This window comes from Anomaloglossus baeobatrachus, chromosome 6 (genome assembly GCF_048569485.1).
Source record: "Anomaloglossus baeobatrachus isolate aAnoBae1 chromosome 6, aAnoBae1.hap1, whole genome shotgun sequence".
Classification (NCBI taxonomy): Eukaryota; Metazoa; Chordata; class Amphibia; order Anura; family Aromobatidae; genus Anomaloglossus; species Anomaloglossus baeobatrachus.
Window position 1 is genome coordinate 472,003,825 of NC_134358.1, and position 27,958 is coordinate 472,031,782.

The 27,958-nt window shown below is 39.3% G+C and overlaps 1 protein-coding gene and 1 long non-coding RNA gene across 4 annotated transcripts in view; one reads left to right on the top strand and one right to left on the bottom strand.

Annotated features, from left to right (window-relative positions):
• Positions 1-516: 516 nt before the first annotated feature.
• On the bottom strand, positions 517-4,868 carry EVX1 (even-skipped homeobox 1). The gene is made up of 3 exons (XM_075316685.1): positions 4,235-4,868; positions 2,618-2,856; positions 517-2,184 (listed from the first exon to the last, which is right to left on the bottom strand). Exons 1-3 carry the CDS (start codon positions 4,623-4,625, stop codon positions 1,663-1,665), a joined length of 1,152 nt encoding a protein of 383 aa, XP_075172800.1. The 5' UTR covers positions 4,626-4,868; the 3' UTR covers positions 517-1,662.
• LOC142244461 (uncharacterized) overlaps positions 4,280-27,958 on the top strand; it is a 66,902-nt gene continuing 43,223 nt past the window's right edge. The window contains exons 1-2 of one of the 3 annotated variants that reach the window (XR_012724553.1): positions 4,280-5,185; positions 5,279-5,363. This is a non-coding gene — a long non-coding RNA (uncharacterized LOC142244461). Of the gene's footprint in view, positions 5,364-27,958 lie in introns of all 3 variants that reach the window. The other 2 variants (XR_012724554.1, XR_012724552.1) reach the window with 2 other exon arrangements.

The following is a 27,958-nucleotide window of genomic DNA, read 5'->3' on the forward strand; positions in this document are numbered from 1 at the left end:
ACAGATAGCAAGTATCCTTTATTATTTCTGCAGCATTATATGTCTTTAGTTTTACTGTCCTATTTGTTTATTGATGCTTTTTATTTCTGATCTGAAGTGGAAAAAAAAAGGCAAGAAGGAAAGAAAGAAAGAAAGAAAGAAGGAAGGAAAGAAAGAAAGAAAGAAAGAAAGAAAGAAAGAAAGAAAGAAAGAAAGAAAGAAAGAAAGAAAGAAAGAGAAAGAAAGATTATATAGTTGGCTATAGGTTGGATGCATGTATGGATACATAGATAGATAGATAGATAGATAGATAGATAGATAGATAGATAGATAGATAGATACATACATACATACATACATAGTGTTTTCTCGCTTTCACTGTTTTTATTGCTTTTTGCTTTCATTTTTTTTCCAATCTGAAGCAAAAGGGGAAAATTCAATTCCATAGCACATCAGTGGTGTGGTGTTTGCATCTTCCACCATTAGTCCTCTCTCCAAATGAAATAAAATATAAAGTTACACGAATCATGTCCTTGAAATTATAATTTATCCTTGCCTTTCTTTTATTGCGATTTGTAACAGATTATTGTAACAATGTTTCATTAGATTGTTGTTATTATTATTAATATTATAATTTTTATTATTTTAAACTCGTCAAAATCATCTTCACAAAAGACATTAACTGCAGTGAAATATCCAACCCAGTTCTGAAAAATATTTCCAATAAAGCCTAAAAGTAGACTGATATCCAGGTAGACATTTTCAATGCAGCCTACATGTGCAACCAAAGCAAATATAAATAAAGGAAATGTAAACTAAAAATCCCTGAAAATCAAGTATGAAACAAAAAAAATAATAGCATAAAACCCACAAGCCATGAAAATGAAGCTTTGTCCACAGGCTTATTAGATAGAAAGTCCTTGCACTGTTCTGCATTTGCACTCATTTGCAGAGGTGGCTGCAGTCTGTAGAGAGCTGGCTACCTAATCCTTTCCCTTTGCGGCTTGTTAAGATCTGGCAGAAGGTTTGCACGTTGAGGAAATTATTATACATTCAGAAAAACCCTCCTTACATATACATCACTTGATAATTTAATCAGTGTGTGCACTTTTCAGCAGCTGAGGATAAACCATTGGCATTCCCACCCAGACTTATCCAAAGCCCAGTGTCTGGTCCTAATAAAAATTTAAAAAAAATAATAAAAAAAATATATATAATGACAAAAAATGATAAAGACTGTGACATTTCAGTGGCAAGTCTCCTCCACAAAGTGTGGCATTGTATAGACTGCAGAAGGTGATTTGTGTAATACTGTGAAAGAAAACATTTCACGTCAAACGGTTGGAATGAAAATGATTTCTAAATGACCTTTTGTTCTGTGTTAACATAGCATTCAAGTATTCCAGACTGGTAACCCTAATCTACATACGTCCTCCATGTTGTCACATTCACTTTCATAGAATAAACAAGGTTGTGACAAAGCCTAGAAAATGATCATCCTGAAAAAGTATAGTCCTTTCTCTTCCAAATAATAGTGTTTTTTTTACTCAATCAGGAGAAGAAATGTGATGCCCTGATAAGTTCAGTAATGCCACCTACTGAATAGGGGCATTTTAAGACATGGACATGGCCCATCGCCAAGTCACTGAGGAAGAAGAAGAAGGAGCAGGAGAAGCATCAGTCTTATCTGGTCAGTGGGACTTCTTCTCTCTGATCTAAGGGAATTGTGGATTTGCTCAGGACTGATGGGGTGAAAGTGAGGAAGGAGTCTGATCTTGAAGACGATGAGCAGTTGAAGTCAGATGCTGCAGACCTTTGTGCCAGCCCATTAGAAGTAGAGTGGCATGCCAAGCATGAGCAAGGGGTGCCACCAGCAGTAAGTCCATGTGCAGGGGTGGCATAAATGGAAGGATGCCTAAATGCACACAAGAGTTCTGGCCTTGGGTAAGGATGAGAGAGGACTCTGAAGGTGTCAAGTGGTCTCAGTGGGGAACTAAAGGGGGCTGCAGCTGAGGCTGTAGTGGTGCCAATACCCATGTGAGAATAGTAAGGAAGAGGTAGGTGAGATGGGAAAGGATAAGGTAGATTGCCAGTAGCTGCTGCATGGCTCATCATGTAGGTATAAAATGCTGGATCTGCAGGATGTGGCCAGGTCATTGCCAGACGCTGACGTTTATCCTTCATCCTTCTGTTCTGAAACCATACCTGGAAAAAAGGAATTGACACATTTAATACAAAAGAGGTATTAGAAGCATCTATAATGAGCAAGAGGATATCAAGTGTCACACAAGTTATATGTATCTCCTAAAGCTCCATGGTGATATAACTGATTTATACCTGTGTGGATCAGGGTGAGAAGAAATGGAGCACTAGGTCCAATAAAGAACAGATAACACAACAATTGCCAATACTAAATCCCTTCATTCATAAAACTAGAGAACCTAAGTAGAAAATAGTGTGGAGGATACATGATGTTCTCTATAGTAACTCAATTTAAAAAGAGTATAGCCAGCATCTAAATGGCTGCTTACAGATAACAATAGATTGTAGGTAATATAGACCTCAGGAATGGTGCTCTGGAGTACACTCAGGCCCTTTATGTATATGCCAGTGGTGTAATTACTATATTAGTCCATACCTTGATTGTAGTTTCTGGTAGGTTGAGGGCTGCAGCCAGTTCACATCTCCTGGGCCTGGACACATAGTTCTCCCTGTAGAACTCCTTCTCCAGACGTGCTATCTGCTCCCTGGTGAAGGCTGTTCTGTATCTGCGCATCTGGTCCCCTGAACAGGACAAGGAGCCTTGAGATCCACCACTTGCCTTTGATGAATCGCTTCCATTCACAGGGCTGCCACCCATGGTCTCAGAGCACTGACCTGCACACAAGTCAAACACAGCACATTATGTTACAGTCATGGCCACCCCTCAGCCTGTTTATCTAGTGCTTTAATGGAATCACAACATGATGAGTCAAGTGTAATCATTCAACTACGAGCATATAGGAAATATAACATATGGCATATGGAGTTATAGTATTATAGCACTATATGATGAGCTGCACTCATTAATCATCTACAGCAACACCATAAATTGCTAAAAAAAAAAACAACCCAAAAAAAATAACTTCAGAATTGACTCAATTATTTGGTAGCCAGACTGGCCATGGAAATGCAGCTTGTGTTACATTTTACTAGACAATGACAGGTCTATCAGTCACACCGATCTCCTGTGCCACAACTGACCATTATTGGCCATAACCCCTAAATTAGCGTGCATGTTCCAATTTCACAGTACAACCAGTCTGTCTCTTTAGTAATCTATGTACTGGCCAATAAATTAGCGATAATGAAAAATAACATGGATGTCTTGTAATGGGAAGTGATGTCTTTTATAATGGACGATTTTGTCTATTGCTCTTAATAGATCTCAATGTTAACATTAAAAGATAACATTGTGGTGATAATGGCCAAATCATGTTAGTTATATTGTCAGAGATTGAAAGAAGCCTATAATTACTATTATTATTTCTAGTAGAATAAATATGACTGTTCTCATGTATATAGATATACAGGGCTCCTGCTGAGCATCATGTCCTCCTGGTCTCCTGAATGGACATACATGGGAAGATCTAGGACTTTTCCACCTTTCAAATGCAACCTGGGCTTTTGTCACTAACACCCAAGATATCATTTAACATCCAAGAAACGATTTCCGAGCTGGCGCCGGCCACTAGTGAGAGTGAGAATAGTGTGATGGACATGTAAAGCAGGGGAGCAGCCAGGAGCCTCCAGCCCTCATCTCATTGTCTTTATGGTCACCTATACACATTGTCCCAGACAAGCTTCCTCATCTCAGCCTTTGATCTTCAGTGCAGAGAAAGGTGTTAATCTCCCTAGAGAAAGCATTGTATGAGCCCGATCCCAAAAATAAAGCTCCTCAGTGCTACATATTATCATAAACCACACAATAATGAGCAGCACAACAACGTGGAGTCATGGTCCTGGACTATCACAGCCAAACATGTAACCATACACTGCCATTGCAGGCACTACTCACTATCAGGATTTATATTGATGTATGTATGAAGAACACATATTAGTACATACAAATTAGTAAATAAATAATTTAATCTCAGTTATGTACTGTACATATGTTATCTATCATAACAACATATATAGGTATATCAATATATACATTCTTTATGGCAAGCATATAGTGATGATGCCAGCCTGTGCCAGGCTTCTATACTGGTACCTTTGCTGTGCTGGTAGTCGGAGCTGGCTGTGGTGCAGTCCGGGGTGCAGCTCACTTCAATCTCCTCATAAAAATCCGACTCGGTGTCCGAGCTGCTGTGATGCCCCTTGGCAGATAGGGCATCCGGGTGGGGTGAGGGGTGTAGCAGAGTTGCTGCTGATGCCCTGCTGTCCGGATCGGTGCCTGATACCACCTCCACCTCCTCCTCTGCCCTCTCCCTGGATGCCAAGGGGCCAGATCTGGGGCTCAAGCAGCTTCTAGGAATCATTTTCTCCTGCGGCTCCTGAATGGGGCTTCCCACTGTGTCCGACAAATTAGACATTCTCTTGCCAACTAGAGTGCCAAGTTGTCCTCCCTCCAGGAACATGACCATGTCCTTTCTGGCTTCCATGGTGTGTGTGAGTGTGAGCCAGACAGGACTAGATAGAGAGAGATACAGATGATGACCCTGTGCTGCCTGCACTCTCCTGTGCTGGACTGGCTCTGGGAGGGATCACCATTGCCCTCTTCTTCTAAGCTGTCATCCTTAATGGTGCAATCGTCATTACAGAACCTCTGCTGACGCCACTCATTGATTGCTGCTGCTGCCGGATAAATAGCAACGTCCGCCACCTACAAGATGAAAGAGGAGCCCGAGCTAATGCTTTATGGACTGACGGATGGACGCGGAGGATGCATAGTGTGAACACACATCTGGAGCAGCACTCTGCCTAGTGTTCCGCAGGGAGCTGGTGGGACCAGTAATGGCCTCACAACCTCGCTCACTCGCTAATTAAGCTTTTACTTTATTTTCTCTTTGTTGCATAATTCATCAGAGGATTCATAACTTTTTCTCTTTTTTTTCTATTTTTTTAAGAACCGTCATGAAGTCCATTCACTTATCATCCATAATTCAGTGCAGCTGCATTAGTGCCAGTTTCAGTGACATCACAACTTTATTTTATTTCTATGGTGGGAACATTTTTAGGGACTTTTTAATTGACATTTCTCCAACTTTCCATTTTAAAGATTCCTCATGTTATATATATTATCCTTTTCTTACAGATACCAGGCATGGATCACCATGGAACTTTTATTTCACATAACTATCTTCTATCGTCTCTGTCACTACCTCTGCAGCACAGATCAGGTAAAGATCACATTTATGTTGTTTTTTTTTATACAGGTTGTACACCCATAGCACTGATGGAAACAACATACATAAAATCACTGGTATTGGAGATAGATAGATAGATAGATAGATAGATAGATAGATAGATAGATAGATAGATATGAGATAGATATATGGATGGATGGATGGATAAATAGATAGATATGAGATAGATAGATAGATATGAGATAGATATATGGATGGATGGATGGATGGATAAATAGATAGATATGAGATAGATAGATATATGGATGGATGGATGGATAGATAGCTAGATATAAGATAGATAGATATATGGATGGATGGATAGATAGATAGATAGTTATGAGATAGATAGATAGATATATGGATGGTTAGATAGATATATGGATGGATAAATAGATAGATAGATATATGGATGGATAGATAGATAGATATATGGATGGATAGATAGATAGATATATGGATAGATAGATATGAGATAGATAGATATATGGATGGATAGATAGATAGATATATGGATGGATAGATATATAGATAGATACATAGATAGATAGATAGATAGATAGATAGATAGATATGAGAGAGATAGACAGATATATGGATGGATGGATGGATGGATAGATAGATATGAGATAGATGGATTGATGGATGGATAGATGGATGGATGATAGATAGTAAAAGCATAGATAGATATTAAACATGTAGATACATAACATAAAAAATACTCATGAAAGGCAAATTGATAGATGTATGTCTACAAAGATACATACATAGAAACCTACATAATTGTAAAACTGTACAAATATATATATCTTTTCATTATTTTTAAATTTTATTAATTAAAAAATATATATACACATGCGTGTGTGTGTGTGTGTGTGGGTGTATATATATATATATATATATATATATATATATATATATATATATATATATATATATATATAAATAAGTAATATACACACATAGGCACACACACATGTGTGTATCTATATATGTGTGTATGTATATATAATAGTCACACATAGGCACACACACACATATATATATATATACACAAAAACACACATATATATGTGTGTGTCTTAAAATACAAAAAAAATCTCGCTTGTGAACGCATTTTATAGTACTGAGATCGCATATTACACCATTGTTAAACATGCCACATAGCCTCATTGACTCGTTTCATTATGTAATATATTTTACAATTTTGAAAATGTACAGTTGACGTGGTAGCATTGGGTTTAATGTCAGTGCCTTTTTGTAGTTTTTTTTATAGACTATAAGTGTATTTAGATTTCCATCATAAAGAGGAGGCAAGTGGTTCTCACAAATCACTAGCAACATAAGAACAGAAATATGAATGCTGCTTTTCCCTAGAGACCAAGTTATGTATTTTAAGCACCTCCAGCTCTGCCATATGGGGAATGGAATGGGAAAGCCTTGTATATTACTGAGGGCTTCAATCATGCAAAATATTATTATTATTATTAATAATAATAATAATAATAATAATACTGACAGTAGCCAAGGACAGAAGAAAGGGAAATGTAAATGAAACAGTTAGTAACCAGAACTTGCACAAGATCTGAGGTTCCACAAAGTCAATATATGGAAAGACAGACACAGCTTTACTGGGACACATGTCAAGAATACAGTTGCAAAATAAGGCTTGTCTATACTTTCCCAGTATTATAGTCATTGTAGCACCTTATTGGAAGACGACTGGATGTCTGGTCATTCTCAGCAAACTCTTGGCTCCTTCCCCTGCATCCTTTCAGGGACAAGTATTGGCTTATAGTTATCCTTTCATTGTATAGATTTAAAGCCATACTCATTGTATCCAGTGCTCAGTGGATCATAGACATATGTTATATAGACACAGATATTGTAAATGATGCTCTGTCACATAGCAGCTGCTGGCTCTATGAATGTAATACATGGCTGCTTTTAACCTCCTGGGTGCCAGTACAATATGTTGCTGACTCAGCTGGCAATCAGGGGGTTAAGCACATGGTTTATCAGTAGTACATGGTACATAAACAGTATTAAAAGCTAATAATGAATTCTGTTTTACAGCTCCTAATTTTAAGGCCAGTGCTTTACTCCCTCGTTTTAATTATTTTGTTAGTCCCATGGCAATAATTAAGTCATTTAATTGGCATCATACTGCACTTTACATGTGATATGCTTGCTATAGAAAATGTAAGATCATCTGTTCAACCTGTGCTCATTTTATGTTTTAAAGGCCATTTCCCCTTTTAGACCATCAAGGTTTAGCGACACAATAGATTTTTTTTGGGAAGCAGGGATGGGGGTGGTGGTGCTAGGGGAATAATAACCATATGAGAGACAGAGCTACCACTAATTACCATGGGACAATGGTGACAGGTGACGGGTCCGACCTCAGGGAAAGTGTAGAGTAGAAATTGTTTATTCTCCACTCTAGTAATATTGGTTTAATTACAAGAATAATTGAAAAAACATATATGTAATTTTCATTTTGACCTGAATTAATATATTATATATATATATATATATATATATATATATATATATATATATATATATATATATGTACATATATTTCCTTTTACTACATAGTCCATATTGATTATATATGTATACACATATATATTTATTTTTATATGTACAGTATATATATATATATATATATATATATATATATACACACACACACACACACACACACACACACACACACAAATATAATTAACGTGGACTACGTAGTAAAATGAAACAGCACTAATAAAGGGTGGACCTGGAAATGTTGACTTCTATAGCCTGTGTTATGTTAAATTCTATCAATTGAAATTATTCTTCGTGAACCTTATATTTTATTTTTCATTCACATGCTTTACATAATGCCAAACTATTGTAAGAATTCTGATGTTAATATTATGCTTAGCATATATATATATATATATATATATATATATATATGTATATATATAATATATTTTATTTATACATATATATATATATATATATACATAAATACATATATATTAGTCATATTAGTTGAAGTGGTTGCTTGTTCTTATATTGGCTGAATTTCAAATTGACATGAAAATAGGAGACTTCTACAGAGACATTACTTTAGGTGGAATTACCCTTTAATGCTTGCTAATAATTTAACCAATTCTAAATTGAAAAATATTTAGGATGTAAAAAATCTTCATAATTTGAGTTAAACAACGATAAAGGAAATTTATATAGATTGCTATTTCTTAAATATGAAATTGACAAAGACAAAGTATGTGAACTGTATCTAAGTTTGTATTATCTATATGACAAATTCGTGCTCTCCTACCTTTTATTTCAAAGCGTAAGCGATCTGGTACAAGCAAATTAGAAAACAGCAGAACTACAGAACATAAATAGCCTCATAAAATCTTAAAAACTTTCCATTAAACTGTCGGTATCTTAAAGGCAGCGCCTGATTGTCTCCCTGCTAACCACAGGGCAGAGCCAACTACAATGCAGCTACCAGTATATAGTAATCCCAAACCATCAAACAGTAAAACAATTACTCCAGTGTAAACAAACATAACCAGGGATTCAAACATATATATAACTAGATTACAAGTATAAAGCCAGTTTGGAGACCTTAGGAAAGTTGCAATCTGTAATCATTTTGCATAGGTTTGCACCATATATAATTAGCCTGCAGTCTGTTGACACTGACATGAGCATGCCAAGTGTTCAGGATATGTGTAAAACAAGGTGAAAGGCTCAGTTATTCGAAAATCTTGTATTAATTACAATATGAAGGTATTTCCTGTAGGTTCATATCAGGATATGTTTAACTTAGGTTATTGCACCTGGAAATTAATTGTGGAGACTAGAAGCAAGCAATTCATTGTATATTTATAGCAGAATTCTGCAGTAACCCTTCATTAAGGCTAAGTTCCCACAGTAAGTGGTGTTTTTTTTCCCTGCTGTGTATTTTTATGCGTAAGAAGCATAGTACAGTTCCAGCAATGTGGATGATATTTCTGTAAATCTCATGCCCACTGCGCTGTTTTTTTAATTCTGCTCATTTTTGAAATCCACAGCAGGTCAATAATCTGAATTTTATTTACAAATAGACCAGAATGCCGGGTGTAAAATCAGCAGATAAAAATCACATGGGTTTTTAATGTGTTACCGCACTAAAAGTGTGCATATAATCCACATATTACATAATCAATAAGGTTTTAGCCACCTAGGTAACTCAGCAAACACGATGTTCCAAAAACGAACTTTTTTTAAAAAAAACATGATATACTAAAAAGAAGCAAAAACTGCAGCTGAAAAAAAATTATAAAAATTAATGTGCAAAAAAATTGCAAGTATCCTGAATACCTAATTGGTGCAGAAATGCTGCAGAAAATAGCACCAAAACACTCTTTGCTTTAAGGGTTTCCAGGGTTAATGTCAATAGAGATCTTCAAATTGAGCTATATACTATGAAAATTAATTTATCATCAGTTTTAAGATGTTTGTTGTCAGTAAATGGAAACAAAATCGTTTACATCCAGGCTAATGCTACAATTGTATCCAGTCTAAGTAATACTCTAATGTTACAAAACACAAATGTCTCCTGGACTTATAATTGCAAACTTTGCAGAAATGTAAGGAAGTACAACAACCTAAAAAGCAGACGTTCACAGTGGGCTACACAGAAAGAAAACAATGTTAGCAAATGCAGGAACATTTTTCTAGAGTTTTGTTTAAACTTACCATTTAAATTTTAGCTTTGTTGCAGCAAAAAATAAATAAATAAATAAAAATAATAATGATTAAAAAAATAAATAAAATAAAAAAAATAAATAAATATATACAGTGTATATATATATATATATATATATATATTTATTAATATTGTGTATAAATTTATATATTTTTTTATTTTATTTTTGTAATCAGCATTATTTTTATTTATATTTTATATATATATGTATATATATATATATATATATATATATATAGATAGATAGATAGATAGATATACTGTATATATTTATTTTTTTATTTTTTTAATCATTATTATTTTTATTTATATATATATATTTTTTTTTTAATTATTATTATATTTTTTTTAATGGGGGCATGTTTCTGCCTGTGAATTACATACTGTATATATATTTATTTTTTTTATTTTTTTAATCATTATTATTTTTATTTATTTATATATATATATATATATATATATATATATATATATATGTATATATATATATATTTTTATTTTTTTTTTTCAATTATTATTATATTTTTTGTAATGGCGGCATGTTTCTGCCTGTGAATTAATATGATTTAGTCTAATAGGAAAATTCAAAGGATTACCTAAAATATGCACATTTTCTGTGTTTGATGTTTTTTTTCAAACCCTGTGTACTTTTGTGTAACGTACAGTGATGCGTGTTTTTAATGCAAAATATATCACCAAAATCTTTCGAAATTGTACCATGTATGAATAAATGCAGGATTGAGACACTGTTTATTTTTGACAGTTTTTCATGCAATTTTTCTGGCCAAACTAGGAAAGGTAGAGGGGAAGAGGGGAGAGTGTGTCCAAAATAAAGGACTGATGTGATTTTTTCCTGAAGAAGGAGAATGGTTTCTCTGAAATACTTAGACATAAAGTAACTGAAAAAAAATCCTCTGGATTGTTCCTTACTTCGGCATTGTGGCATTTGACCCCTTCTTATGTTATTTATCTCAAAGAGAAGGAAAAGTATAATGGAAAGTATGAAACTTCTCAAACTCATTTATAAACAGTGCAAAAAAAAAAAAAAGGTGCCACAAAAAATGTATGTGTCATTGCTGCCTTAGCATTGATTTTCTAATTGTGTTGACATATTTAAGGTCATATAGTGCTTTCTTTTCTTTTTCCCTCTGGCACGGTACAGAAACACCAAGAGGTGGTATTAATCACATAGGGAATTATTTCTCACATCAGTTGCATTGGAGTAGTCCGAAAGCTGGATAAAAAAAAATGTTGCCTGCAGGTTTTTAGTTTAATCCATGAATGCTGGACCCCTGTATAAAAGCCCAGATTTATCAAGATCAGCGGTATTTTTCACGCTAGTCTTGATGAGGGGGCAGGATGGAGTGCAAGAAGCACAATTCATTAAGAGGCGCACTCCTTTTACTGAATCAGGTGAGACACGAATTGGTTGTACCTCGCCACACCTCCGTCATGCTCCATCTTTGCCCACTTGGTTGAAGCTGTGATTTTTCTATGAAACCTCAAAAGTCACAACAGTCTTGCAATGCATCACAATTTTACAACCTTTAAATGCTTTTTATGTCCACATTCGGGTGTAAAATCTTTGATGAATGGGGGCCATAGCACATGGCTTTTTCATCAAATTGGGTTCAGCTAGCAAAACACAACTGCCAGACACACCTGATATACAGTATGTGAGCTTAGCCTATGACAACCTATACAATTAGGAAGGAAGCCGGTTGAATGATGCTTCAGCCGATCGTTTCGTAGGTGGCTATGTCCTTGGACTTTTCCATACACATGAAATAAACACTTATTCTGCCAAATGCTTCTGTGTTCTCTATGAGATAAAAGCTGACAGAAATTTAGTTTTGTTGTTTTGAAGAACAAAAGTATCGGTAGTCCAAAATTGTATATTCTACATCCTAATCAGCGGCCCCATATACAGTCATGGCCAAAAGTGTTTAGACCCTTAAAATTGTTCCAGAAAATGGAATATATCTCCAAGGAATTTATTGCAATTCCAAATGTTTTTTTCATACACATGTTTATTTCCTTTGTGTGTATTGGAACAACATAAAAGACTCCCAGAGAAATAAAGGCAAATTGCACATAATTTCACAGAAAACCGCAAGAATGAGCAGAACAAAATTGTTGGCACCTTTCCAAAATTTTGGGTAAACAACTTTGTTTGAAGCATGTGATGTTCGTAGAAACTCACCAGTGTCAAGTAACAGGAGCTTTTTGGTAAAGCACATCATTCTACTGTTTACCAAAACCTGAATAAGATCTACAAAGAAAAGAACAGAATACCTACAGTCAAATATGGTGGAGGCTCAAAGATGTTTTGGGGTTGTTTTGCTGTCTCTGACACTGGGTGCCTTGACTATGAGGAAGGCATCATGAAATCTGAAGATTACCGAAGGATTTTGGGTGCCCAGTGTCAGAAAGCTGAGTTTGTATCCTAGGTCATGGGTCTTTCAGGACAATGACCCCAAATATACTTCAAGAAGCCTCCAGAAATGTATGAAAACAAAGCGCTGGAGAGTTATGGCGTGGCAGCAAAGAGTCCGGATCTAAATCCCATTGAACACCTGTGGAGAGATCTTAAAATTGCTGTTGGGAGAAGGCACACTTCAAACATGAGAGACCTGGAGCAGTTTGCAAAATGAGAGTTGTCTAAAATTCCAGTTGCGAGGTGTAAGAAGCTTGTTGATGGTTATAGGAAGCAATTGCTGTTATTTATTCCAAAGCCTTTTCAACCAAATATTCAGTTGAGGGTGCCAACAATTTTGTTCAGCCCATTTTTGGGCTTTTGGATGAAATTATGTCCAATTTGCCTTTTGTTCTCATTTTTTTTGTGTGCGTGTGTTGTTCCAGTACACATAGAGGAAGCAAATGTGTGTTTAACAATATGTCTCTGATTGCAATAATGTTTTGGAGATATACTTAATTTTCAGTGACAATATCAAGGATGAAAAACACTTTCGGCCATGACTGTATATACATTATACCCATCGTCAAGTTTAGCCGACATTAAATCTAATGTGTAAGGGGACCATAAGGTTTGGTATCCTCTGGATGTAAACAAGAGTGTTCCCATTCTTACCAGTAGTCTTGAAAATGGGGGGGGGGGGGGGGAAGAAAACTCTATATTGAAATGCTGCATAACTGTCCTTAGGTTGTATTTACATGTTAAGTAAAGTTTTAGTGCCCTCATGGTGTTTTTAGTATCAAAATGTCTTCTGGCAGTTACTATTATTTTTTTAAAAAAGTTTGAATTTTCAAAAAGTCACAAATTTTGAAAAATGACATTTGCAAAAAATTTGGATTCTTTATTTCATCTGACAGTGGCCAGGGTTTACGATAAAGTGATGGAGGCACTATGGAGTCACCATGTATCATTATGACAGAAAATTGAGTACATATCTACATGCAAGTATGGCAGGAACATGTATAGACTTATTGTTTTACTTAGGACAGTCTATGATGTGGCAGTTTTATTAGGAGACATGCAGCATGTAAGAAATTTGATTCCATTTCTTTTAACAATCCTTAGTGTCAGACCAGATAACTTTATAAATCTCCCCTATTGTGTAGTTGATTGTTTTATTCTATACCTTATGATGCTCTTTTTTTAAAATGCAATATGCTATATGGTTGCTTAGATGGCAGTTGTTTTCCACTAATTGACCTAATTTTAAACAACTGCTGAAAATGTCCTAGCGTGATAAAAGCCACGAAGCATGTATTTCCTTCTGAAAAATTTTTGTGGCCATATTTTTGCTTAACGTGAGTTTGTCAGGTCCCCTATGCACCCAGAACACCGAGCAGTTCTGGTGCATATTGCTAATCCCACTAGCATAGATAAAGAGGTCTATAGAAAAAGTATTTCTAAAGATCTTTTTCCTTATGCTAATGAGCGCGGGGACTAGTACCAAGGGCGCTATATCCCCCCGACTAGCCGTCCTGTTAGCATGCCCACAGGGGCGTAATAACATGCTATTTAATTCAGCATCACCAGTGGTGCCACCCGTACCTGTGCTCGCTGTGACCGCTCTTCTGAATGCCCAGGCACTTCAAGTCATTCGCAGTAGACTTCTGTGAAGCCAGGACATGTAGACCCCGCTTCATAGTGCGCATGACCAGAAGTGCCTGGCATACAGCAGCACAGTCACAGCGAACACAGGTACACGCTGCACCACTGGTGATGCTGAATTGAATAGCATGTTAGTACACCCCTGTGGGTGTACTACATGATAAGAGGGCGGACTAGAGAAATATAACGCCCTTGGCACTAGTCCCCACGCTCATTATCATAAGATAAAATATCTTTACAAATACTTTTTCTAAAGATCTCTTTATCTATGCTAGTGTATAGAGGGATGGTTAGGCTGGGATTAGCAATATGCACCCAGAACTACTCGTGGTTCTGGGTGCATATTGCATCTGACATGTTCCCTTTAAAGCCAATAGTAAAGCAGAAAATGGCCTATCATTCAGGGAGGTCATGGCGTTTTCGTAAAAATGGAGAATGCTCTAGGTATAGAGCTTTTTAAGACATTGTGAAATAGATTTCTCTATAGAACTTTAAATTCACTTAAGAATGTAAGGTAAAAATTGGAGAATGTAAAAGCCAAAAAGAAACTAATAGTATTGGTAAAAAATCCTTAAAAGGGTTATCCGGGACTATTTTATTGTTTTTACTATGGGCCACAGAACATAAAAGCTATCTACCTGCCTGTTCTGCCCAGTGCCAATGTCTGGTGGCTCAGATCGGTCACAGACTACTCCTGCCTGCGATTCTGCAGCTTCCGCTGATGTCACATTGGCACAGCAGGTGCATCCCTTCCGCTCTGTTGACAGGGCGTGACTGCAGATGTCATGCGAATTGACAGCCAAACTGCGTGGAGCCAGCTTTCTTTCAGCATGATGTTGACCCCCTTGACAGAGCAGCAAAAAGAGGAAGAACTCCTCTGTTGACATGAAGCAGCAGAATCACCGTCAGGAGTGATACGGGACCGCTTTGAGCTGGCGCCGGGTAGAACAGGCAGGTGGTTAGCAACTAAGTGCATGTTAGTTCTTAGGTAAAAAAATAAATAGCCCCAAATTACCACTTTAAGGCCTCAATATACATCTGATAAAAGTCAGCCAGATCCTCTAATTTGAGCAGAATTGGCCACCATCCAACAGTCTCCCGCTAGAGTATGTCAGGAGTCAAAAGGATTGAGTGGTTGGAATTCAATAGTCCGATCTTTTTGTTTGGTGGGGTGCTAATAGTGAAAGTCATCTGAAAGTTTGGCTGAAAGCTATCTATTTTATATGGCCACCATTAAGATGCAGTTACACTGCACAATTATCAGGAACGAACATTCCTAGAAAAATTTGTTTCTGATATTCATTTAGTGTAAAAAGGCTGACGACCAACCAACATAGTCAGAAAAACATGGCACACTCTGTGTCATGTTCTCCTGACTATACTGGAGATTTATTTCCCAACTACGAGCACCTCAACCTCCCATAGTCGGCACACCATTGCCTCCATTTTTGACCACCCAACAAAGACGGTAAATGATCATTTATCAGGTGAAATCATCATTGGGTTTTCTTTAAAGATATTCTTGGCAACACATTGTCCTGTGTAAACATCAATTTATTAGAATATTAACCATTCTGTGCACATTTTAAATGTATATTAGCTGTATAGACAACCAAATAAACAACCGCCGATCAGCAAACATGTAGCTGATCAGTGGTCATTTATTGGTGTCGGTCAGCTGGTGTTAACCCAGCTTTACAGTCAGATCTTACCAACGACGCAGTAACAATCAGCGACCTGTATAATGATCTCGGCAGGCATTGGGACTGTGCTAGGAGGTTGTTGGCAGGCGTCAAACACAGCGATGCGTCCTGCCCAGCAGGACATCGCCTTTGAAGAAAATGGTCCCAACCATTCAGCAACGACTAGTGATCTCACAGCAGGGGCCTGATCGCTGGTAGGTGTCACACATAACGAGATAGCTGCTGCGTCACGAAAACGGTGACGTAGCAACGATTTCGTTAGCGATCTCGTTAGCGATCTCGTTGTGTGTGAAGGTGCCTTTAGATTTTAAATGCAAAGTTGAGAAAAGCCCATTGTGCTTTATAATGGGATTACTTACAGGAAGTCCATATACTGTAAATATCTGATAGTGTAGATCTGGATAATATCTCACTTCTTTATCTTATATAAATCCAGTTGAAAGAACTTTTAAAACTTTTATATATTTGGCAATATAGTTAGTAGCTTTTCAACTTTTTTTTTAGCTTTGTAGGTTTACTATTCCTTAAAGTATACCTCCATTTATGGCAATAAATGCTGAGATAATTTACTTTATAATGTTCTGCTGTAGACATTTCTTTCTTGTGATAACACAGCATAAAATGCCCAGTGTCCAAGCCACACGGTTTAAAGAGTACTTGTAAGAACACTTTGCTAGAAAGTGGTTCATAGTTATACAACGCATCTAGTATATGTTCATACAGTGGTCTTAAAAGTTTGTGAACTCTTGATAATTTCACATATTTCTACATACAGTGGTGTAAGAGTGTTTGCCCCCTTCCTTATTTATTCTTTTACATGTTTGGCACACTTAAAATGTTACAGATCAACAAACAAGTTTAAATATTGGACAAAGATAACAAAAGTAAACACAAAATGTAATTTATAAATTAAGGTCTTTATTATTAATGGAAAAATAAATCGAAACCTACAGAGCCCTGTGTGAAAAAGTGACCCAGCCCCTTTAAAACATAAATTTACTGTGGTTTAACATATCTTTGGGAAGCTGAGTTCAATTTCCCTAGCTGTATCCAGGCTTGATTACTGGCAAACCTGATCTCAATCAAGAAATCACTTAAATATAACTTGCCTGACAATGTGAAGTATATAAAAAAACCCTTCAAATGCTAGATTCTAGATGCTAGAAAGTCAGGAGCAAGTGAAACACAAAGTAATTCAGATCTTTTCTCATCCAAGTCCTAAAAGTAGAAAAACAGATCAAACAACTGAGTCTAAAATATCTTACTTTTTTTTTTTTTTTTTAGGTTTTTTTTCACAAGTATTTTTTTTTTTGTTCAAATCAAAGTTTATTAGAATAGAAGAAGATAATCAAACAATTGCACAGCGCGCAGGCAGAGGGTATATATCCAAGCTAGCTGCTAAAAACACAACAGTTCTTTGACTACACCTGCGCCACTGGCGACCAAAAATAACAAGTACAATTCGTATGTGTTTGAAATAGGAAGAACAAGTTGAAAAAAAAGAGATAAAGAAGAGGAGGTGGAAGAAGAATTTAGAGACAGTAAAGACAACAGAAACGTGGGAAAGTAAGATGAAAGGGGAAGGGTACAAAGAGTTCCCACCCGAGTGGACGCGCCCTCCTACATCAAAACCACATTTTCAAGGCTAACCTTCTAGGTACAGAAATAAGAGAATGGAAAATTACCTACATACCTGCCCCCCCGTGAATCCATAGACCCATATCCGGTGAGTCCCTGAACATGATCCACGGGGCCCACGTAGCATCAACTTTGTCCTTGTTGCCGAGTGTCTGACCTATCAAGGTCTCCATCCTGAAGATCTCGTTGCACTCTGCTATGAATTCATCCCGTGATGGGATTCTAGTTTGCTTCCAATATCTTGGAATTAGGTTTCTGGCAGCTGTTAAAAAATGTCTTAATAAACCTTTCCTAAACCCTGAAGCAGAAACATTCCCGAGGGACAGGAGAGCTAACTCTTTTGTGGGCCGGATCTGCCTCAAGGAAAGTTTATTGAGTAACTGGAAAATGCTCTCCCAGAATGATCTCACCGGGGGACATGACCACCAGATATGAGTGAGGGTTCCCCTCTCCTTTTGGCATCTCCAGCACACATCAGAGGCTGATGGAAAGGCAGCATGGATACTCACAGGACACCTATACCACCTAGATAGGATCTTGTAGCACCTTTCCTGTGATATCACATTCAGCGAAGTTTTACCAATAAAGAGAAGGATTTTGGTCCGCTCCTCAGCCGAGAATGACCTCCCCCACTCTCTCTCCCATTTCCCAAAGTACCCAGGCAAGCCGTCCCTCACACCTCTGCATCTGAGAAACAAGTCATACAAGGTCGAAATGGTATGGCCTGGAGGATCCTTCGCTAGGCAAAGGGCCTCAAAGGGTGTGAGTGCCCTATAGATGTCTACCCACCTAGCCATAGACACTATAAAACTTTTCAGCTGTTCGAAGAAGAACCACATATCTTGAGATTTGTTGATATCTGAAGAGTAATTATCTAGGGGTTTAATACCTGTGTCTGAGATAAAGTCACGAATAATAGGATGGTCACTCTTCCTTTTATGGAGGAATGTTGATCTATGGAAACCCGCCTGAAAATCTGAATTACTATGGACCGGTGTCAATGGGCCTGGAATGGAGGACAAGTCAAGATATTTATTACCTCGGGACATAAAATTCCGCAATTGCTTTGTGATAAAGGGTACTGTGATAGAGCTGGAGCTGGGTGGTGCTCTGGTCCAAATAACTACCTTCGGATCAACATCAGATTGCGCGCTTTCGGCTTCCACCCATCTTTTCGTTTCACCTGAGTTAAATAGATCCAGAACGCACGTCCCTAAAGAGGCGTAGCTATACAAAAGGAGATTAGGGAGTCCAGTTCCTCCCATATCCCTTGATCTACTCAATATTTTGTGGGAAATACGTGGGCGTTTATGTGCCCAGACAAATTTGGTTATGCTAGATTTCAGACGTGAGAAAAAAGAGGCCGGCAATACTAAGGGGATGGTTTGGAAGTAATAAAGCAGCTTCGGTAACAGGTCCATTTTGATCGCATTTATCCTCCCAAACCATGAAAGCTGGAGTTTGTTCCAGTTATTGAGGTCTAATTCTAACTTCCTGGAAATGTGGCGGTGATTTGATTTAAAGAGGTCAAGGGGATCTGCCGTCAGTTTAATTCCTAGGTATGTCAATGAATCCACCTGCCATTTGAAGGGGAGAGAGGCTTTGAGCTGAGTCACCAGCATTGGAGGAAGAGATATATTCAGTATTTCGGATTTATGAGTATTTATTTTAAAATTACTCAGAGATCCGAACCTCCGCAATTCAGCCATTATGTTGGGTAGACTAATGAGTGGAGAGGTAACGTACAGGAGCAGATCATCTGCGAATAAAGCTAATTTATGGTCCTGTTTGTGAAATGTAACCCCTTTAATTGATATATTGCTCCTCAATGCCACCGCCAGATGTTCCATGGTCAGAATATATAATAATGGGGAAAGGGGGCACCCTTGTCTTGTTCCATTACATATTGTAAAGGAATCTGAGAGGGAGCCATTTATTTTGATTTGTGCTGTGGGCGAAGAGTAGAGTGCTGTAACTCTGTTCATCATGTGCTCTCCCAACCCTATGTTTTTAAGGACCTGAAACATGAAACCCCAATGCACCCTGTCAAACGCCTTCTCTGCATCTACCGACAGGATGCACATGGGGATCCCGTGACGTCTTGCGCCGTCAATCAGGGAGATGGTCCTCAGGGTGTTGTCCCTGGCTTCTCTTCTGGGCACGAAACCCACCTGGTCTGGATTTACCAGTCTGGGAAGAAGGTCTCGTAACCTATTTGATATCATTTTAGAATAAAGCTTGATATCTAGATTTATGAGCGAGATCGGTCTATAGTTGCAGCAAAGAGATGCGTCCTTCCCTGGTTTTGGTATAACTGTGATGTGGGCCATCAACGCCTGGGGAGGGAACGCACCCCCTGCAGATATATATCTACAGACTGATAGGAACAGAGGATTTAGAAGTTCTGAAAATTGTTTATAGAAACCCGCTGAGAACCCGTCTGGACCTGGGCTTTTCCCTGACTTCAAATCTGAGACTACCGCATTGACCTCCTCCAGGGAGAAGTCCTCTTCCAGCTCCAGTAAGGTATCATTTGAGATGGAAGGGAGATTATGGGATTTCAGGTAAGCTTTAACATCATCTTGAGTCCCATATGGCGCTATGTGTCCCGATTGTCCCCTAATATCATAAAGCGCCTTGTAGTATGTGCGGAAGCCTGCTAAAATGTCCTGGTTGCCATGCAAATGACCATCACTTCCTGGGTCTTTTATGAAAGGGATGTAAGTATTCATGGAGCGGGGATGGAGGGCCCTTGCAAGAAGCTTCCCACTTCTATTGCCCAGTTGATAAAAGCGGCTTTTGAGATGTTCTCTTAAGCCCCTGGATTTCTGGTCTAATACCTCTAGTAATTTATGTCTGGTTGTAGAGAGTTGTGCGTAGGTTGTAGGAGATGAGTCCCGTTTGTGTTTGCTTTCTAGTGAGGCAATCTGGTTAGATAACTGCGTTATTTCAATGGCTCTTTCTTTTTTCAGGCGGGTACCATGTGAGATCAAAATGCCCCTTAATACACATTTCAGTGATTCCCACTGGATTGCAGGAGAAGTGGTATCACATTCATGATCTCTAATAAAGTTATGAATTGACTGGGTAAGGTCCGCTTTGCATAACTGATCCTGTAATAGGTTTTCATTCAGTCGCCAGGTGAAATTTGATTTGACACGAGGCCCTAACTGAATCGATAAGTAAATGGGAGCGTGGTCTGACCATATTATATTACCTATGGTCGCTTCTACTGTCATGTCTAGGAGGGCATGAGAAATGTGGAAGGAGTCAATTCTGCTATAGACAGAATGGACCGAGGAATAGAAGCTGTAATCTTTGGTGTCCGGATGAAGAATCCTCCATATGTCCACCAATCTCAGACCATGCATGTGCTTTTTGACCCTTTGTATGACTGAGGCCGGATAGGACGACTTACCCGAGGACACATCGAGGGCCGGGTTCATTGGTAGATTAAAATCGCCTCCTAATATCACCGGAGAGGAGTCCGCAAAATCTTCCAGAATTTTCCTCCCGTCTGCACAGAATCTGTCCTGCCCCTGGTTAGGAAAGTACATGTTAGCAATAACAAAGATATTGGTTTTCCAAGAAAGCTTTAAGAAAATATATCTTCCCTTGGGGTCGATACAGGAGTCTAACACCTCTGGTATGAAGGACCTATGAAATGCCACGGAAACCCCCTTAGACTTAGCATCAGGATTCGAGCTATGGTGCCAAATCGGGTAGTAAGCCGAGGAACACTTAGGAATTGCATCTGACCTAAAGTGAGTTTCCTGAAGCATCAAGCTGGCCACCCGTTGCTTATGACAGGAATATGCTATCTGTTTTCTTTTTTCAGGGACATTCAAACCTTTAACGTTGAAGGAGCAAAACTTGACACTATCCATAATGCAGGTCAGCTGGAAGCATGATGTGGTATCTGGGGGCTGGTCCAGTCAGGTGAGAGGGAAGGATAGAGAAGAAAGAAAGACAGAGAAAAGAAAGAGCAAGGTTTAGGTCAAAGGACCTAAAAGGTGGGTAAGGAACCCTAGTATTAAGTGGTGCAAAATTTCCATGGCAATGGATTGCCATTTGCACTAAGGGGGGTTAGAGGAAGCCAAGAACGGCAGCGAGTCCGTTCCTTACCCCCCGCCTCTAATACAATATGATATATCATTATAAAGCGCACTAACTATATGCTCCCGCTAAAACTTTATCATCTAAAGAAAAGTAAACATCATAACAGGCTATTATTCTAGGCATTGACCCCAATCAGCATTCCCGGTAGGTAAGCAAAGTGTTCAGATCAGGGACAAGATTCTAGTAATTGTAAAAAACAAGAAAATCACATGAGTCTCCCGGGCTTATTTCTCAAAAGGCCCAGATCTTCGCCTCTAGACGGTCCAGCCCCACAGGGTCCAGTCAGTAAAGGCTAGGGGAAGACACTCCCAACCAGGTCCACCAGGTGGAGGATCCAAGTGGATCTATAACACAAACAGTTTACTGCTTCCTCCTATGAGGTTTAAGTGGTACTTGACCCAATGTCAGAACCTCTGATAACACCTGTGAAATAACACAATGCTAGTCTGGAAAGAAGCAATATTAGGTGACAGGAGAAAGACTTTCAACAAATCACAGTAACTTGCAACGATGCCTTTGATGCAGTTTCATGGAAAGGCCCTCCCCTGCGGCTCCAGGGATAATTGGCTATCATGCCGGAAGGGCCCATGAAGGTTATCCCCAGTAGGAAACAGGGGTGCTACACAGGACCGCTACCCTGTCGGATTGCTCTTGTCAGGACCTCTTTGTCTCCCATGGCGACGGACTGGCTGCCATACTGGGGGTTCCACAGGGAGTTGGGGGCCTGAGGGCCAATCCGGCAGTGCTACCATAGGAAGCTCGAAAGTCCCTAAGAACTTAGCCAGATCTCCGAGTTTGCGAAAGATTGCTGATTTCCCATCCTTATGCGCTGTCAGCTGGAAGGGGAAACCCCATCTATATGGAATGTTTCTGTCCTGGAGGTGTTGGAGCAGGGGTTTTAATGCTCTTCGCAGCTGCAGAGTGCGTCTAGCCAGATCCGGTAATATCTGGACCTGGGACCCCTGGTAGTTGATGGATCCTGCCTGCCGCACCGCGGACATGATGGAGTCCTTTACCTTATAAAAGTGGACTCTACATATTATGTCCCTTGGACGTGAATCTGGAGGGGATTTGGGACCCAGGGCCCTATGTATGCGGTCTAACTCAATCGGCCCAGAGCTTTGTTCTCCCAGAATTTGAGCAAAGAGCTTCTGTGCCATGGCCTCCAGTTCAGGCGTGCCAATACTTTCAGGGATGCCACGGATACGGACATTATTTCGCCGATTGCGGTTCTCTAAGTCCTCTTGCCCTGAAGTGAGCTCATCAATCTTTGCTGAGTGGCTAAGTAATATTTTCCTTTGTAGGGACAACTCAGCAGTGATGGCTTCCTGGGACTTCTCCACCTCCTCTACCCTGTATGTGAATTCAGATTTCAGTGCCTGCAGCTCTTTCTTATAAGTATTCTCAAGCCTGCTAGCAAATCTGTCCAAATCTTTTTTTGTAGACAAAGCCTTGATAGATTTACTTATCTCATGTAGATTAGGCAGATCTCCCTCATTGTCCTCCTCGCTGGAGAAGTCCTGCTGTGATTTCCCCGACTCCTGCTGTGTCTGTGTTTGACTTTCCCAGGGCTGTGAGTTTTCCATGAGGGAGGCAGATGCCATCATTGATCTAGTGTTCCTGACGGCTGCTGAGGTACTCTGGCTGAGGAAACGATCCATGCTGCTCACTGTCTCCTTTATCTCACCTCGGTGTCTGGTGACTTTCCTGGATCTGCCCATAAGCAGGGAGATGTTAATGTGCTCTAATGGAGGCTAATGGGGGAAGTTCAGGACAGAGCTCCCAGCAAGTGCAGCTCACTCGGCCATCAGCAAGCCACGCCCCCTAAAATATCTTACTTTAATTTTTATTCAAATTCATGTGTGAGTAACAGAATAATATGAAACTTTGCATTTAGTTTCTGGTGTGACCACCTTGTGCAGCAATAGCTGCATCTAAACATTTTCACTTATTAATTACGATTTTAGTCCAATTTTCCCTACGAAACAGTTTCAACTCTGTTATGTTGGGTGGGTTTCTCCCATGAGCTGCTCCTTTCAGGTCCAGGGCTTTTGCCATGAGGGAAGATGAGCATTTCACCCTAGGTGGTGGTCCAAGGTGACTCACAAAGGCTGGCATTTTACCACCCTGACACGAGTAGGAATAGGTTGATTTTTCAAACTGGTTGTTAAGTCAAGAGCCGATTGGGAGAACAGGTATATCGCTGGCTTCCTGAGCTCTGCATTCAATTGTATTTACTGTATGTCTTTCAGATACAAATATAAAGATATAAGGAGCATGTCCTCACTTTTGGACTGACTGTGATTCTAGTGATGCATTTTTGTACTGAGTGTGCTGCTGATGTATAACTGTGCTGATGGTGGTTCTAGTGCTGTATTCCTGTATTGATTATAGTTCTGCTGCTGTTTTCATGTACTGATTATTGTTCTGCTGTTGTATTCATGTACTGATTATAGTTCTGTTATATTCAAATAATGATCTTGGTTCTGGTGATGTATTCATATACTGATGGTGACTCTGGTGATGTATTTCTGCACTGCTATTGGTTCTAACCCTTTAAGCATGTAGAAATTAATAATGTGTCTGATGACATGCTATGTGGCTACCTTAATAATTTATTGTGCCTTCTGACAAGTTAAGGATGTCAACATCTGTTTCTATGTTAAGAGCATTAGCCCTTTGTATTTGAACTCTATCATGACTGGTATTTTGGTTGTGCCACAGGCTGAGCTTCATAGTAGACCATGATTTGCAGAATATAGTATAAGTAATGAGATGATTACCGATAACTAAACATTGTGTAAAAATTCTAATAAAAAAGTTTTAATTAACCCCCTTTAAGTTGTTAAAAATAAAGAAAATTTAAAAAAGCATATTAGGTATAGCCACATCCATAAAAGTCTAGCCTAAAAAATATAGAATAAATCAACCATATGCTAAAGATAAAAAAAATAGAATTGTGTTTCTTTGTCACCTTGCCTCTAGAAAAGAATAATAAAAAGCAAACAAAATGTTTTAAGCATCCTAAACTGGTATGAATAAACATATAAACATATCAGCTTACAATTAGAGATGGCCAAACCCAGAGATGTTCGTGTTCGCAGGGTCCGACTGGACTTAAAAAAAAAAATAAATCCAGTTTGGGACCGGACTTGACCCAGACTTAAGCCTGGACGAACCCCATATAAGTCTATGGGAACCCAAATTTAAGTGCTACAAAATGATGGTAATAAAGGCTCGGGGGCTGCAAAAAGAAGCAAAATGGGAATTAAAGAAGGAAAAGTATACTTACCGAGTTTCTGCGCACCTGTCATACTGTTTCCACGTCTGCACATTAAACCTTATGAATATTCACTTCTTCTCCTGCCCACCCTCTGAAACAGCGTCTGTGATTGATTGCAGTCAGACTGTGCCCCCACCCTCTGTGCTGCTGTCTTTGATTGGTTGCCCTCACACTAGCTGCCTGGGTCCCCAAAGTGGAGTCTAAAAGTAAATAAATAATTGGAAAATATGGCATAGGCTCCCCAGTATTTTGATACCCAGTGCAGATAAGGCAGACAGCTGGAGGCTGCAGCCTCCAGCTGTGTGCTTCTTTTTGGCTTTGCATCAAAATACAAGGGCCCACACTTAGCATTTTTTTTAATTATTTAAATTAATATTTTAAAAAACAGTGTGGACTCCTTCTTAATTTTGATACCCAGCCATGATAAAGCAGACAGGTGGGGGCTGTTATTCTCAGGCTGGGGAGGCCCATGGTTATTAGGCCCTCCCCAGCCTAAAAATAGCATCCTGCCGCCACCTCAGAATTGGCGCATCCATTAGATGTGCCAATCCTGGCACTTACCTGGCTCATCCCAGTTGCCCTGGTGCAATTGGGGTAATATAAGGTGTTAAAAACACCTATGATTTGTCAAAAAATTACAGCTGCCATGAAACCCTGGATTAGTAATGGGTAGGGGTCTATGAGACCCCCCCATTACTAATCGTGTAAATAAAAAGAAATAAACACAAAATACTGAGAAAAATCCTTTATTTAAAAAACCCCCCAAAACACAACACCCTATTTCTCCCATTTATTAACCCCCAAAAACACACTGCAGGTCCGACGTAATCCATACCATTAATAAGTATGAATCTCTATTGGAAATATTTTTTACTTTTGTAAATTTTCCTTTTATTGAAGAACTTGACACTTCATGTAGCAAACTCAAGATGATGAGCTGCACAGAAAGATCCCTTCTCAACCATTGGGAATGTCTCATGTATTTAATTATATTTACATTTATTGATCAAACCTTTCTTGTATGATGTGCCTATATCTAAACTCTAAACTTTATATGGTGTTTGTAAATATCTTATTAATGATATGTTTAAACATCTTGTTTAGAATTTTAAGAGCTTTTTTGTGGTGTGATTACTGGAGAATAGATTTTTTTAAGTACCCGCAGCAAGGTCTGTAAAGCTAGAATCCCTGCTTACATGCCTCTAATACACTATCCTTACTCCAGAAACTCACCCTACACTAATTGTAGACTAGATTTCAATTAGCCCTTAAAAGGACTGTTGGTATAATGTTGCACCAGCAGGTACTGTGACACTATGATATATATATTCTCCAGCAGAACCCACTATTTCTGAGTACAGTGCTACAAGCATGGAGTCACTTGGTCTTATATGAACCCCTTGACGCTTGGCCAATCACAGTAGTCAACATGGCTATGGCATTACTGTGATTGCAGGCAATCCCCACATGTTTAGTGGCTGAAAAAACCCACAAAAGATGGAAGGTGGGGACTTGAGCATGAATACGAGATCGAGTATTGAGTGTCTCGAGCATCCTGATTCTCGATCGAGTACTGAGCAGTGCGGAGCACACTCGCCCATCGCTACTAATTACCTATCCCCTGTATAGGACATCAATATCAGATAATGATCAGGGAAAGTGGGGGAGGAATGTCCGATACTAAAGCACCACCAGCAATCAGCTGTTCTTGGTGCTGACAGTGGCCAGATGTTAACAATTACCAAGCTGAACATCTAAGCTCATTAAAGAGCACCAATCACAAGGATTTTCATATATAAACTAAAGCCAGTGGTGTACTGGCACTATCAGGCTGATTCTATACATACCATTAGTGGTCAGCTCGGATGTTTAGGTTTTGAAATTCAAAAAAGTAAAGTTTATAAAATTAGCTGCTTGTTGAGTGGCAGTTGCAATGGAGCAGATAATATTGTGGCACCTCTGAATACATCAGGGTGCCAAAGGGAACTGCATCCTATCACCTAGGGTGCAGGATCTACCCCCCCATGGTTCTAGGTTCCCAGAAACCGGCGTCTACCATCAGCAACACAAATCTCAATCAACACCTCACATCATGACCTGTCAGACACACCATTGGGTTGGTCTAGCTGGAAAAGGGCCACCCACCTAGGGGTCAGGCAGACTGGTGGGAGGGAAATACAGGAGTTGAGGGAGAGCCCTCAAAAAGAAAGGAGCTGGAAAGAGTGAGCTCCTGAGGAGCTAGACCAAGGTTGGGTCACAGACGGTGGTCCGGGACCAGAGGAGTCGGGGACCGGTGGCAGTGACATTGGAAAAGGGTGCGACGGACATAGTCTAGGAGGATTGTCGGCATCAGAAAACCCAAAAGAACTGACCAGTACTGAGCACGATGGGGTACAGGACCCTAGGTCAGGAACCAATGCTATGTCCTGATAATTAACCTGGGAGGGAGAGTATCTTCACGAACTTCCCTAAGAGCTCAGAGATTGAAGGCATCAGCACACCGCGGGGGATAGGGTTTTCCAGTAAAGCAGCCCACTGAAATCCCAAGTGCCAGCCATCAAGAGCACAGCTACACTACACATAGTGAGCGAGGCCCCAACAGCTGCAAGCCAAGGGACCACAAACAGACAACTAAATTGCACACGGAGGTGGGCTGCGGATTACCAAGTGACACCGGTGGGAGCGGATACTTGGACGGGCTCCCCGCAGTTACTGTGGTACACAGAGGATTTGGTTTACCTTCAGTGTGAGTGTATACTTTATAATCCTCATCCAGCACCACGACTACCCACAGTGAGTACCCTGGTGCCCTGCACCCTGCGCTCTCAAATAACCAACAAACACCCTGAGCCCAGGGCTTTCCCTACAGGTAGAGGGACTAACATCAGGCTGCTTAACTCTATCTGCCCCGGTACTTCTAACAGCAGCGGCGGTACTCCCATTACCACAACCCACAGGTGGCGTCACGAACTTCTCCCCTGTAAATACTCCCCTTTTACGGATCAAAGTGTC